General features: G+C 47.1%; 1 protein-coding gene across 4 annotated transcripts in view; it reads left to right on the forward strand.

Moving 5' to 3' along the window:
* Positions 1–1,055: 1,055 nt before the first annotated feature.
* Positions 1,056–11,917, forward strand: part of ECT2 (epithelial cell transforming 2) — an 80,127-nt gene continuing 69,265 nt past the window's right edge. Inside the window, exons 1-2 of one of the 4 annotated variants that reach the window (XM_019503310.1) lie at positions 1,056–1,185; positions 3,592–3,750. In XM_019503310.1, the coding sequence (XP_019358855.1) occupies positions 3,621–3,750 (130 nt within the window). In that variant the 5' untranslated portion in view covers positions 1,056–1,185; positions 3,592–3,620. The remainder of the gene's footprint in view (positions 1,186–3,591; positions 3,751–11,917) is intronic. The other 3 variants (XM_019503311.1, XM_019503313.1, XM_019503314.1) reach the window with 3 other exon arrangements.

Raw genomic sequence — 11,917 nt, forward strand, 5'->3', positions numbered from 1 at the left:
GAAACCCTGCAGTCCCTTCTGGGGAACAACCCCCATTGGGTTTGGGAATCACCTGGCAGCACAAGGGAGGCCAGGGACACCTCAGTAAAGGGCTCTGTCTGGTCACAGGGTGGGGTGAGGTGTGGAGATGGTGTATCCTAGTAGGTATCCTAGTAGGTGGCACTTGGGGGTGCTTGTACACAATGCAGCATTTAATCCTCATTAATTTTCCATGCCTGAACATTTGGGGTTATTAGGGTTGCCAACTCTGCTTAAACCTATTCTGGGAGGTGGTGTGCCCTGGAAGCACACTGCGAAAAGGCCCGCGTGCTCTCCTGTATCCGTTACGGATTACCGTGCGTAGACGTTAACCCCAGGAAGGCGAATGCACATTACTATTCCATTTAAAAAAACCTGCTGGACTGCTGGATAAGCTAGATTCACTGTTTATCATTTATTTTAATGAATGCCCTATCTTTTATCTCCTGGGTGGCTCTTAGCAGTCTCCTGGAGACTTCTTTTTCATGCCTCGAGACTCCAGAGCAATCTTGGAGGCTTGGCAAGCCTAGCTCCTACAGGCAACGGTTCTCACTCAAGTGCTGCCAGGTCTTTTGAGGGGTGCAACAGGAGGTGTGAGGGGGTCAACTTGGTGTGAAAGGTAAGTGTGGTGCGTGAGGTGATGTGTGGTACGTGAGGGGATAAGTGTGGTGCGTGAGAGGATTTGATGTGTGAGGGGGTGAGTGGTATGGGCGAGGGCTGAGGACAGGTACTGTAATAAACTCGTTTCAACGGCCTGTCCCACGCCCGCCCGGGCTGCCCGGCGCTGCACCGGAACGCGCCCTCAACCCCACCCGCAGCCGTTGAAGGCATTTGAAACAGCCAATCCGGCCGAGGTGACCTCATTCCACCGCCCCGCCTCACGTGTCCCGCCTTCGGGACCCACCACAACACCCACCCGCCAATGGCAGATCGGTTGGCAACTGGCGGCAGAGGAGCCCTCCAGTCACAAGCGACAGCACAACTAGCCCCCTTCCTCAGGAAGCCGGCACGGGGCGGAGCCTCCAGGGAATCTCGAGTTGGACCAATGGGGCTGGCGCTTACGGGGCTAACCCCGCGGCGGAGGCTGGGTAGCCAATGAGCGGCGCGTTTAGAGCGGCGGCTCGGGTTTTGAATTGGTGTCGGCGGCGGCTTATGGCGGCGGCGAGGGTGAGGAGGGGTGCGGGGCTCTGGGACATTTTCCTGTCGGTACCGGCGCCTCTCGGTGGAGTGGGGGCTCTTGCCTCTGTCCTCGCTTCTCTCTCCTCCCTCTCGGGCTTTTGGGCCCGGGGCTTCGGGGGCCAGTGGAAGCCGGTCCCTGCAGCGAGGGAACCTCCGCCCTGGGACTTCTCCACTTGTGCAGATGGCGGGGAAGGTGTCTGGGCTGTAGCCTGCTCGTCTAGAGGCAACGGGGATTGCGGTCGAGGTGATCCCTTTTATTAGACCAACTAGAGTTTTTGCAAAAACAAAAAACGGTTAATTGCAAGCTTTCAGACACAAACACCCTTCTTCCGACACTGGAAGAAAAGTTGGAAAAGTTCATATTCTACCCGGGGGAGCTTTTTTCCAGTGTCTTCTCCGATGCCTGAAGAAGGGTGTTTGTACCCCAAAGCTTGCAATTAACAATTTTTGTTTGTTTGTTTTTGCAAAAATCTAGTTGGTCTAAGAAAAGAGTCCTGATTTGCTTTTACAAGTGAAATGAACTTTTTGAGGAGATCTCTTTCTCTCTCTGTCTCTCTTTTTAAACGCTTTTTATTCTGCTTTGTCTACGCTGATACAATAGCATCTGTATAGGTTTCCCTCGCCGACCCCTGGGGTTAGGTTGCTGAAAGTTCCCGTGGTTGGCAAGACAAAATGTTCATGGCGGGGAAAATGGTAGGTGGCGGGCTGATGCGAGGCCACGGAAAACCGTGGTTACTCAGAACTGTATACCGTGGTAGCCAAAATGCTATACAGGCAGTCCTCGGACTTAACGACCCAACTGGTTCCTGAAAACCATGTCTCAAGTGAAATGTTGCAACTTGGAACCAATTTTTTTTCCCACAGGAAACAATGTTATAAATGGGGGGATTGGTTCCTGAACCAAGGCCCGGTACCTTGTTTTCACCAAAAATAACCCAGAATTTTGTACTCAGTCAATTATAGATGAGTAATATAGCTACGTTAATGTATTATATTGTAAATGGCAATCATATTGGTTTGGAAGGACTTCTTTGAGGTGACTTTGCTGGACTTTTTGAAGGGTTCTTGGCTGGAGTCTTCTCGGGAGTCTCCGCTGCAGGTTTTTCTGGAGTCTTCTCTGCTTTCTTAAAGAGAGTATCCAAGAAAGTTTGGACAGATGTTCTCCAGGGAGATGAGTGACATAGCAAACTTGTTTGCTGGTGTTGTCACATCGGATCAAGTGTTGTAAAGTCAAAACTGACGTCATAAGGTTGAAACGGTGTCAATTTATAAATGCTGTAAGTGAAACTTTATAACTCAGAACATTGTAAGTCGAAGGCTGCCTGCATAGAATATTAAGCATGGATACTCAAAACTGTGGTTGGCATAACCATGGCTGGCGAGGGGAACCTGTATTTATGTTCCTTATCTCTTCACTGTCTGGTATCTCTGTGTGAGCACTTAGTCACACAAGTGAATAATCGTGGGGAAATGCCTGTTTTTAACACCATTTACAGAAATGTGCTGTTCTTCAGTTGGGTAAATCCTAGATAATGACTAGCTGGGCCTAATCAAAGGAATTCTTCCTGCCCCCCCTTCTCCTTTTCGTGCAAAAGGTGTGCAGGGATGACTTAGTTCTTTTGTAACACTTGATAAGTCGTCGGAAGCATGATGTACATTATTCAAGAAACTCATTCTTTTCCATCTGGGAAGGGCTGTCTCTAAAACCATCGAGCATGACCATTGTTAGGGAGAAACTCCAACGGGGAGCTAGATAAATCTGGCCAGCTCATTCAGGAGATTTTGAGTTGTACCGAGGTGTTCTGCACAGAACATCTTTTCCTCTTGAGACTTCCCTGGGATGAAAGTAGGGAATATTCCTCCTCCCCCCACCTTTAGTTGTGACCGTCTGTCTGTAACCAAATGTAAATAACACGGCTAACCTAACTCCTGAGCCTCTTTTGATTTGTGATGAACGGTACAGCTAAGTTGTCCCAACTACGCAATTTCTTGAGTCATAAAATCAAAGTAAGTCCTTGGAGTCCTGTCTCTCATGACTGAAGCTTTTTTTTTTTTTATCTCTCTCTCCCCCACCCTCCCAATCCCCAACTTAAAGGGAGCACTTTACCCCAATATCCTTAACTATCAGGGTATACTCTCTAAATTCCATCTTGCTAACAACTGGATGACTTTTGTTGTGAGCGAGGTAATCTGTTAATCCAAATTAAACTGTATGACTCATAATAATTATCTTGGCTACAACTATTTTATCATGCAAGTGGGATTTATTTGTAGAGATTTGGCTTTTAGTAGGCTAAGACTATTTCTGACTCTTACTCTTTACTTGTAGTAGGAGTTGAACTCTTACGACTCTAATGAGTTGTTTAAATTTAAGTAGATAAATTTCTTTTGCAGCTCCTGAATAGAGAAACACCGACTTGATCATGGCTGACAACAGTACACTTGTGTCCGATGCAGGGAAGAGTCTCCTGGCAGATTCTTCTGTTCTAGATTCAAAAATTGCAGAAACCTCTAAGGAGACCATATTTACTGGATCTACTTCAGATCATGAAGGTAACAAGAAAAGCTACCTGATACTACCAGACTTGTATTGCGTTTGAAGGCTGTTTCTTAATAGAAAGATAGTGCTTGTGGAAAGCTATCAGTCACCAGAAGTGTTTTAATATATCCAGAGGGAAGTAGTGAACAAGCACCACCATTTCTGCTGCATTTACAGCTATGCTAGGAAAAGACCAACCTCATGCTTGATCACATTGCACTAAGTGCCAACTAGGAAGTCAGTTAGAGTGTCAGTTTTGTGACGTGGATGTTGTTAATAGGCATCAGTTTAAAAACTCAGTTTACAAGCCGGGGAAGGTATTTTGAGATGGGTAGACCTCATTAAAACCTAGGCAACCAATTTGAATTGGGACCTAGAACTGGAAAGAGCTTGCCTGTTACTAGTCTTCTGAAATGTTCAGCTTCCCTGTCCCTCTGTGTGAGGGAGACTTCTGTAGGTGGAGCGTACTCTGCCTTTTACAAAAAGTACATAAGAAGTACCATACTGGGTCAGACCAATGGTTCGTGTAGTCCAGTATCCTGTCTCTGACAGTGGCAAAGTAGATGCTGTAGGGCAGGGGTGTCAAACATAGACCTTGCAGGCTGGATCTGGTTTGCAGAACCCCACTATCTGGTTCTGAGTGTTTCCTTAGGGTCTAGTGAGACCTACGCAGGCCATGGTGTGGCTGTGGTGTGTCGCTACTCTCCAGTCTGAATCGGGTCCATAAGCCCCTTGGCTGTCCTTGTTCCTCCAGCATTCCTTATCTGCTTCAGCCAGTCTGGGATCCATACTGTGTGTGGCATAGAAATCAGAGTGGCCAGTTGCAGTCTGGTCAGAATGGCAGCTATGGTGTGCATGGTAGCCACCCCAGCTGGACTATGCCACATGCAGTACCTGCTTTGAGATGTGTGCTGCACTTGGCACCTGATCCAGCTGCTCCCACCAGACTGTGCTGCACGTGGTGCTTCCTTCAGTCACTCTAGGATCTGTGCTGCACACAGCGTGGGTCCCAGACTAGTTCCTATTTGTCTAGGCCCTTTTTGAACCTGGCTATGCTATCTGCCTCTGTTGCCTCCTGTGGTAATGAATTCCTCAAGTTAACTATGAGTTGCATAAAAAAAATCACTTCCTCTTGTTAGTTTTAAACCTGTTGCCTCCTGATTTCAGTGGGTGTTCTCTAGTTTTAGAGTCTGATGCTTAAAGACATACAATCGTAGAAAATTAGTTTTGAAAGGGACGTCAAGAGGTCATCTAGTCCAGTGTTTCTCACCTCGTGGGTTGCGACCCAAAAGTGGGTCACAAGAATATATGAAAGGGTTGTGAAAAAACTTTAAAAAACGGATCAACAAACTTTAAAAACGGATTCTTCTTTAAAGGAGAAAAACTTAGGAAACTGCATGTTTCCCCTTGCAGGCTGGCAGAGTACAAGACTGCAAGGGGCTGCTTGGGGTTGCAGGGAGCAGGAGGAGGGTCATCAGGCAGGGGTCGCCACATGCATGTGTGAATACACACATGTACGTGGCAGCCAAGCAGCGTGGAGAGCACCTCCTGCAGCTCTCTGCAGGAAAGTATCAGGGGCTGGGCATAGACAGCTTGTCAAAGGGGTGGTGACCCTGCCCACCATCCCACCTCCTCTCTGGGGTAGAGCTGTGGCCTGAGGGGAGCAGTGGTGGTGGCTGAGCCGTGGCAGCAGGGTACAGCTGTAGTCTGGCGCATGAGCAGCTGGCGGCAGAAGAAGGTGAGGGCAGCGCGGCCCCCTCTGTCCATTACTCTTTGCACTGCTGGCTGATGTGGATGGTGTGGGGGTTCCAGTGGCAGTGGCAGCAGTGAGTCTTGCTGTCCTACTTCACCCTCCTGTGCTGAGTCCCGCATGCTGGGCTGTGGAGGTGGCTCCTACCTGCTGGTCCAATCAGGCTGCAGCCCTGTGCCCACTAGGTGTACAAATCTGTGGGGGGCCCATGCCCTGTCCCACAAGCTAGGGGCAGGGGGTAGTGGATCAGGAGTGAGGGTTACCAACAGGGATGGGGTCGATTGGGGGAGCAGTGGGTTGGGAGTAAGGGGCCAGGAGGCTGTTTTCTACTTGAACTATCTACTGGATTGGGACTGGCGATGCTTACAAATGGGTCCTGGTACAAAATAGGTTGAGAACTACTAATCTAGTCCAACCCCCTGCCCAAGGCAGGATTGTCCCCAACTATAATCCCAGCCAAGGCTTTATCTAGCCAGGTCTTAAAAACCTTCAAGGACGGAGATTCCATGACCTCTCTGGGTAACCTGTTTCTGTATTTACTACCCTCCTAGTGAGAGTTTTGCCTAATATCTAACCTAAACTTCCCTTGTTGCAACTTGAGACCATTGCTTCTTGTTCTGCTATCTGCCATTGTTGAGAGCAGTTCAGCTCCGACCTCTTTGTAAACACCCTTCTGGTAGTTGAAGGCTGCTATTAAATCCCCCGCTCCATTTTCTTTTCTCCAGGCCAAATAACCCCGGTTCCCTCAGCCTGTCCTCAGAAGTCATGTCCTCCAGCCTCCTAACCATTTTTGAAGCCCTCCACTAGACTCTCTCCAATTTGTCTACATCCTTTCTGTAGTGGGGGCCCAAACCTGGATGCGGTACTTCAGATGTAGCCTCACCAATGCTGAGTAGAGGGGAATAATTGCTTCCCTTGATTTGCTAGCAGTAGTGCATGACATTGTTTCCTTTGAACTACAGGACTCTGCACTCGTCCTTATTGAACCTCATGAGATTCCTTTTGGTCCAATCCTCCAGTTTGTCGAGATCTCTCTGAATCCTAGACCTACCCTCCAGTGGGTTTACTACTCCCCCCAGCTTGGTGTTACTTGCAAACTTGCTGAGCATGCAATACTTCATCCTATCTTCTAGATCAGTGATGAAGATACTGAACAAAATCAACCCCAGGACCAGCCCTGGGGCACTTTACTTGATACTGGCTGCCAACTAGACAACAGGCTTACTACCCTCTGAGCCTGATGCTCCAGCCAGCTTTTCTATCCACCTTTACAGATTATTCATCCAACCTATACTTTAGCTTGCTTGCGAGAATGTTGTGGGAGACCTGTATCAAAAGCTTGGCTAAAGTCAAGGTATGTCGTATCCATCAGTCTCCTGCATCCACAGAGCCGGTCATCTCATTATTGATGGCAGTTGGGTTCGTCAGGCACGACTTGCCCTTGGTGAATCCATGCTGACTGTTCCTAATCAGGTGATCTCCTTCTTCAAGTGGTTAGTGGACAACAGTTTCTTGTTCACTTGGTCTACATCCTTTATGGTTTTATAGACCTCTATCTTATTCTCCCTCAGCCTTCTCTATTCTGAACTGAGGAATCCTAGCCTCTTTAGTCTCTTCTGGTATTGGCAGCTGCTCCATGCTCTTGGCCATTTGGTTGCCCTTCTCTGGACCTTTTCTAATTCTACTACATCCTTTTTTGAGATAAGGGCACCCAGGAATGCATGCAGTATTCAAGATGTGGGTGCACTATGGGTTTGTATAATAGCATGATAATCTTCATTTTGTTTTCAACTCCTTTTTTAATGAATTGGCTTTTGGTAGCCGCTGCATCCTGAGCTGACGTTTTAAGAGAACTATCTATGATAACTTCAAGGTCTCTTTCCTGAGTCATCAAAGCTATTTTAGAACACAACATTGAGTGTTTTATAGTGGAGGTTATTTTTCTCCATGTGCATTACCTTGCCCTTGTCAACAATTGATGTTCACCTACCATTTTTTTGCCCACTCACTTAGCTTGATGAATAGTAGTTAAATACAGCCGAAATTACATATTTTTTTCCTTTCTTTTTCTTGGTAGTTCCTATACAGGTATCTTCCTCCATCTGCTTGCTGTCATGTTTGCTTCCAGATCCTTAAAAAGAGGGCTATGTTCTAAAATTGGGGTAACTCTTAATTTGGGAAGCTGCTGAGGCATTGACAATAATACAAAAAATACTTTGTGTGTTCCTTTATGTTATGGATGAACAAAGTTTTTAGTAGTCCTGACTAAACTGACTAGTTTCTGTATCTTTTCTTTACTTATGCTCCTTATCACAAGAATGGGGGTTCCTTTTCTGTGAATTGTGGCCCATTCATCACCCTACTGCTGCTACAGTGTCAAAAGTTTGTTTTGCTGGGGAAAGCTAGCAAACAACAACACTCCTGCTATTAATTGTTCAGCAGTGTTTGGGTTGACCGTCTTCATCTAAAATTTCAGCTACATCTGTGGATTTATGTCTATCTTTTTTTTTTTCTGGAGGCTGCCAGGAGGTGAATTCAAGTTATAGATCTCTCATAGAAACTTACTTCAGAGGAAAATGCTGGCTTTCCTGCAGCAGACTGACCTAAAAATTCCTCTGTCAATGCTTAAGAGCAATGCTTGCTGGCATTCTTGGGCAGCTTCTACCTATAGCCTTAAGTACTTTTGAATTGTACAGAATTTAAAATTGCAACATAGAATGCCAGCAATTGTATTTGAGCACCATTGTTTTAAAGGTTCTTCTTAATCTTGTGGCCCTATGGGCTTAGAGGAATCATGTGGGCCCAGTTCCTGGGCTTGATCCTGCACACAGTCAGCACCCAGATCAGGCCTCGCATGGCCAGATGGGGGGGCCCCATGCTGCAGCAGCACCCTTGGTTTTGTTTTTTTTTTTTCCCCCCTTCCCATCCCCCATGCCCAATCTAGTGTGAAGGGCCATGCTGTCCAGCCCTCAGGGCTCCCTATGGGTCTGGAAACTTGGCAGCAGGGGAACAACAATTTAAGGCTGTCCTGCTTTCCCACTGTCAAATTTTCAGACCTTTGTGGAGTGCTGAGGCCTGGATGACAGCTTTGGCCAGGGGTTGAGGACCCCTGTATTAAAATGTTAATTTAAATGTAAACTCATATAGCATTGTTACACTGAAGCCTGCAGACAGCTTGGGGAATCTGCTGCTGCTCACGATCTCCTGCACTTGCAGCAGTGTAACATTCATTTTGTATTTGTTCAGTTGACGTGAGGGTGTTTGGAACCCAGTGAGTAACTGAAAGACTTGGGGTATACATGGAAGGGAGAGAGAGGCTAACCTCATTTTAGTACAGCTTGGGGAAGGTATGAGCAGCAGTAGAGGTAGATAATACCGGTATTGACTTGGTAGATGCTTTAAATGGCTAGAAAGACATCAACTTTCGGTCCAGGGGGTAGAGGGTTGTGTGTTTTTTTGCAGTATATTTTGATTTGGCTCTAGGGAACCTTGCACATTTATATTAAATTCCTTTTTGAAAGGGACTCTTGAGTTGATTTATTTGGTGCCATTGTTTAGACTTGAAAAAGTTGCTTGTTTTTTGTTCTTTTGGGCAGTGGTCAAAAACCTTTTTTTGGCTGTGTGAGAGGTGACCCAGCTCAGGTCAGAGGTGGATGGGCGGAAGCTAGGACCCAGCTGCCTCTGCTGCTGCCTCTTGCAGCAGCATAGAGAAAATTGCTGCTGCTTGCTGAAGGTGCAAGGCTCCACATCTGTGGACAGGATCAAGTGGCACTGGTGACCTGCCCTAAGGAAAAGTACATTGGGTGCAAAATAGGGATGTGAAAAACAGACTGACTTCTTTGACAAAAAGTCAGTAGCCTGACGCTGTGTTCCCTGTACCAGTCCTTGCAGGTTTGACAATCCCTTTTTCTCTTCCTGTTTGTGTATGAAAGGCAAAAAAGGAATAACTTTTTCAGGTCTGTTAGCATTTTATGTATTGGATATGTTTATGCTGTTTTTTGTAACATGGGAAAGTGGAAAGTTATTTTCAAAGAATTAGGAATGTCATTGTTTTTAAAAGCATGTCAAGTAGAACTCCTGTTCTCTTAGTCCTTTCTGTCAGCTTGTGGTGGTGGATGTGTTGGAAGTCTGTGACTTACCTGGAAGTCTCCTGGAGTAATGAACCTAGTTTGTAACACTTGGTGGGGAATGTAGTAGTAGATGGGCAGCAGTGACCATGAGATGACTGAGCTCAGGATCCTGAGGAAAGGAAGGATGGAGAGCAGCAGAGTAAGGACCCTGGACTTGCTAGCAGACTTCGACTCACTTGGGGAACTCATGGGTAGTATACCCTGGGAAGCCAGTCTGAGGGAGAGAGGTCTAGGTAGCAAGAGGAGGAACAGGGAAAAGTGTGGGTTCCTTGCTGAATGGGGGAGGCAACATTGTGACAGGATGCAGAAATGGCTGAAGTGCTCAATGCCTTCTTTGCCTCTGTCTTCATGGGCAAGTTCAGCTTCCAGACTACTGCACCGGACAGCATAGTTTGGGAAGCGGTCAGCAGCCAACCGTAGTAAAAGAACAAGTTGGGCACTATTTAGAAAAATTGGACATATACAGTTGGACATAAAACTTGGGGCTGGACAGGATGCACCCAAGGGTGATGAGGGAGTTGGCTGATGAGATTGCAGGCCAGTGGCTCTGGCCTGCAATCTTGGGAAAACTCGCGGCGATCAGGAGTGATTGGAAAAGGCAAACGTTGCCCATATTTAAGAAAAGGGAAAAAGGAGGATCCAGGGAACTACAGACCAGTCAGCCTTACCTCAGTCCCTGGAAAAATCATGGAGCAGATTCTCAAGAAATCCATTTTGAAGCACTTGGAGGAGGAGAAGGTGATTAGGAACAGTCAGCATGGATTCACCAAAGGCATATCATGCCTGACCAACCTAATTGCCTTCTATGATGAGGTGACTGGCTCTGTGGATGGGTGGGGTGAGACTGGTGGATGTGGTGTACCTTGATTTTTAGCAAGGCTTTTGATAGTTTCCCACAGCGTTCTTGCAGGCAAACTGAGGAAGTGTTGGCTAGATGAATGGACTGTAGGGTGGATAGAAAATTGGCTGGGACATTGGGCTCAGAGGGTAGTAATCAATGGTTTGATGTCTGCCAGTTGGCAGCTGGTATCAATTGGAGTGCCCCAGGGGCTGGGTTTGTTCAATGTCTTCATCAGTGACCTGGAAGATGGGATGGGTTGCACCCTTTGCAAGTTTGCAGATGGTATCAAACTGGGGAGTAGTAGATATGCTGGGAGGTAAGGCTAGGATTCACAGAGACCTAGAAAAACTGGAGGATTGGGCAAAAAGAAGGTTCAACAAGGACAAGGGCGAAGTCCTGTACTGAGGACAGAACAATTCCATGCTCCAGTACAGGCTGGGGGCTGACTAGCTGGGCAGCAGCTCTGCAGAAAAGGACCTGGGGGTTATAGTGGACCATAAGATGAATATGAGCTAGCAGTGGGCCCTTGTTGCCAAGAAGGATAACGACATACTGGGCTGCATCGGTATGATTGTCAGCAGGTCAAGGGAAGTGATTCTTCCCCTCTATTATGCACTGGTGAGGCCACATTTGGAGTACTGTTCAGTTTTGTGCCCCTCACTACAGCAAGAATGTAGACAAATTGAAGAGAGTCCAGTGGAGGGCAACAAAAATGGTTAGGGGGCTAGGGTATCTCCTGAGGAGAGGCTGGGGGAACTAGACTTATTTAGTCTGGAAAAGAGAAGACCGAGAGGGGATTTAATAGCAGCCTTCAACTACTTGCAGGGGGATTCCAAAGAGGATGGAGCTGGACTGTTCTTAGTGGTGGCAGATGACAGAACAAGGAACAACAGTTTCAAGTTGCAACAAGGGAAGTTTAGGTTAGATATCAGGAAGAATTTTCTCACTAGGAGGGTAGTAAAACACGGGAGCAGGTTACCCAGAGAAGTGGTAGAATCTCCATCCTTGAAGGTTTTTTAAGACCTGGCTAGACACGGCTTTGGTTGGGATGATATAGTTGGGGGTGGCCCTGGCTTGAGCAGGGGGGTTGACTACAGCTAAGTACAGATGGTCAGAAAGCCCAAGGTTGAATTGATTCAGTCTTTGCAGGTTAGTCTAAACAGCAGAGATTAAATTGAAACAGACGTGAACAGATATTCAGGAAATGCGGGCCAGAAGCCAGGGAGTGCTAGAGTACCTCTCTCTGGCATGTAGCCAGCATGGACTGTGTGTTTTCCTCTTCCTACTGCCCCCAGGGTCTCTGGGTTTTGTAGCCCAAACTCACAGCAGCAGGACTCCGCAGGATTGCTCATCACTTCCTCTTCCTGCTTCCAGGTGCCTCTTAGATTTGTAGTCCACAGTCACAGCCCCAGCAGTAAGTTTGAGTGGGGGGGAAGGGGTGTTTTAACCCCCATCCCTGA

This window comes from Gavialis gangeticus, unplaced genomic scaffold (genome assembly GCF_001723915.1).
Source record: "Gavialis gangeticus isolate Ggan-Ray unplaced genomic scaffold, GavGan_comp1, whole genome shotgun sequence".
Lineage (NCBI taxonomy): Eukaryota > Metazoa > Chordata > Crocodylia > Gavialidae > Gavialis > Gavialis gangeticus.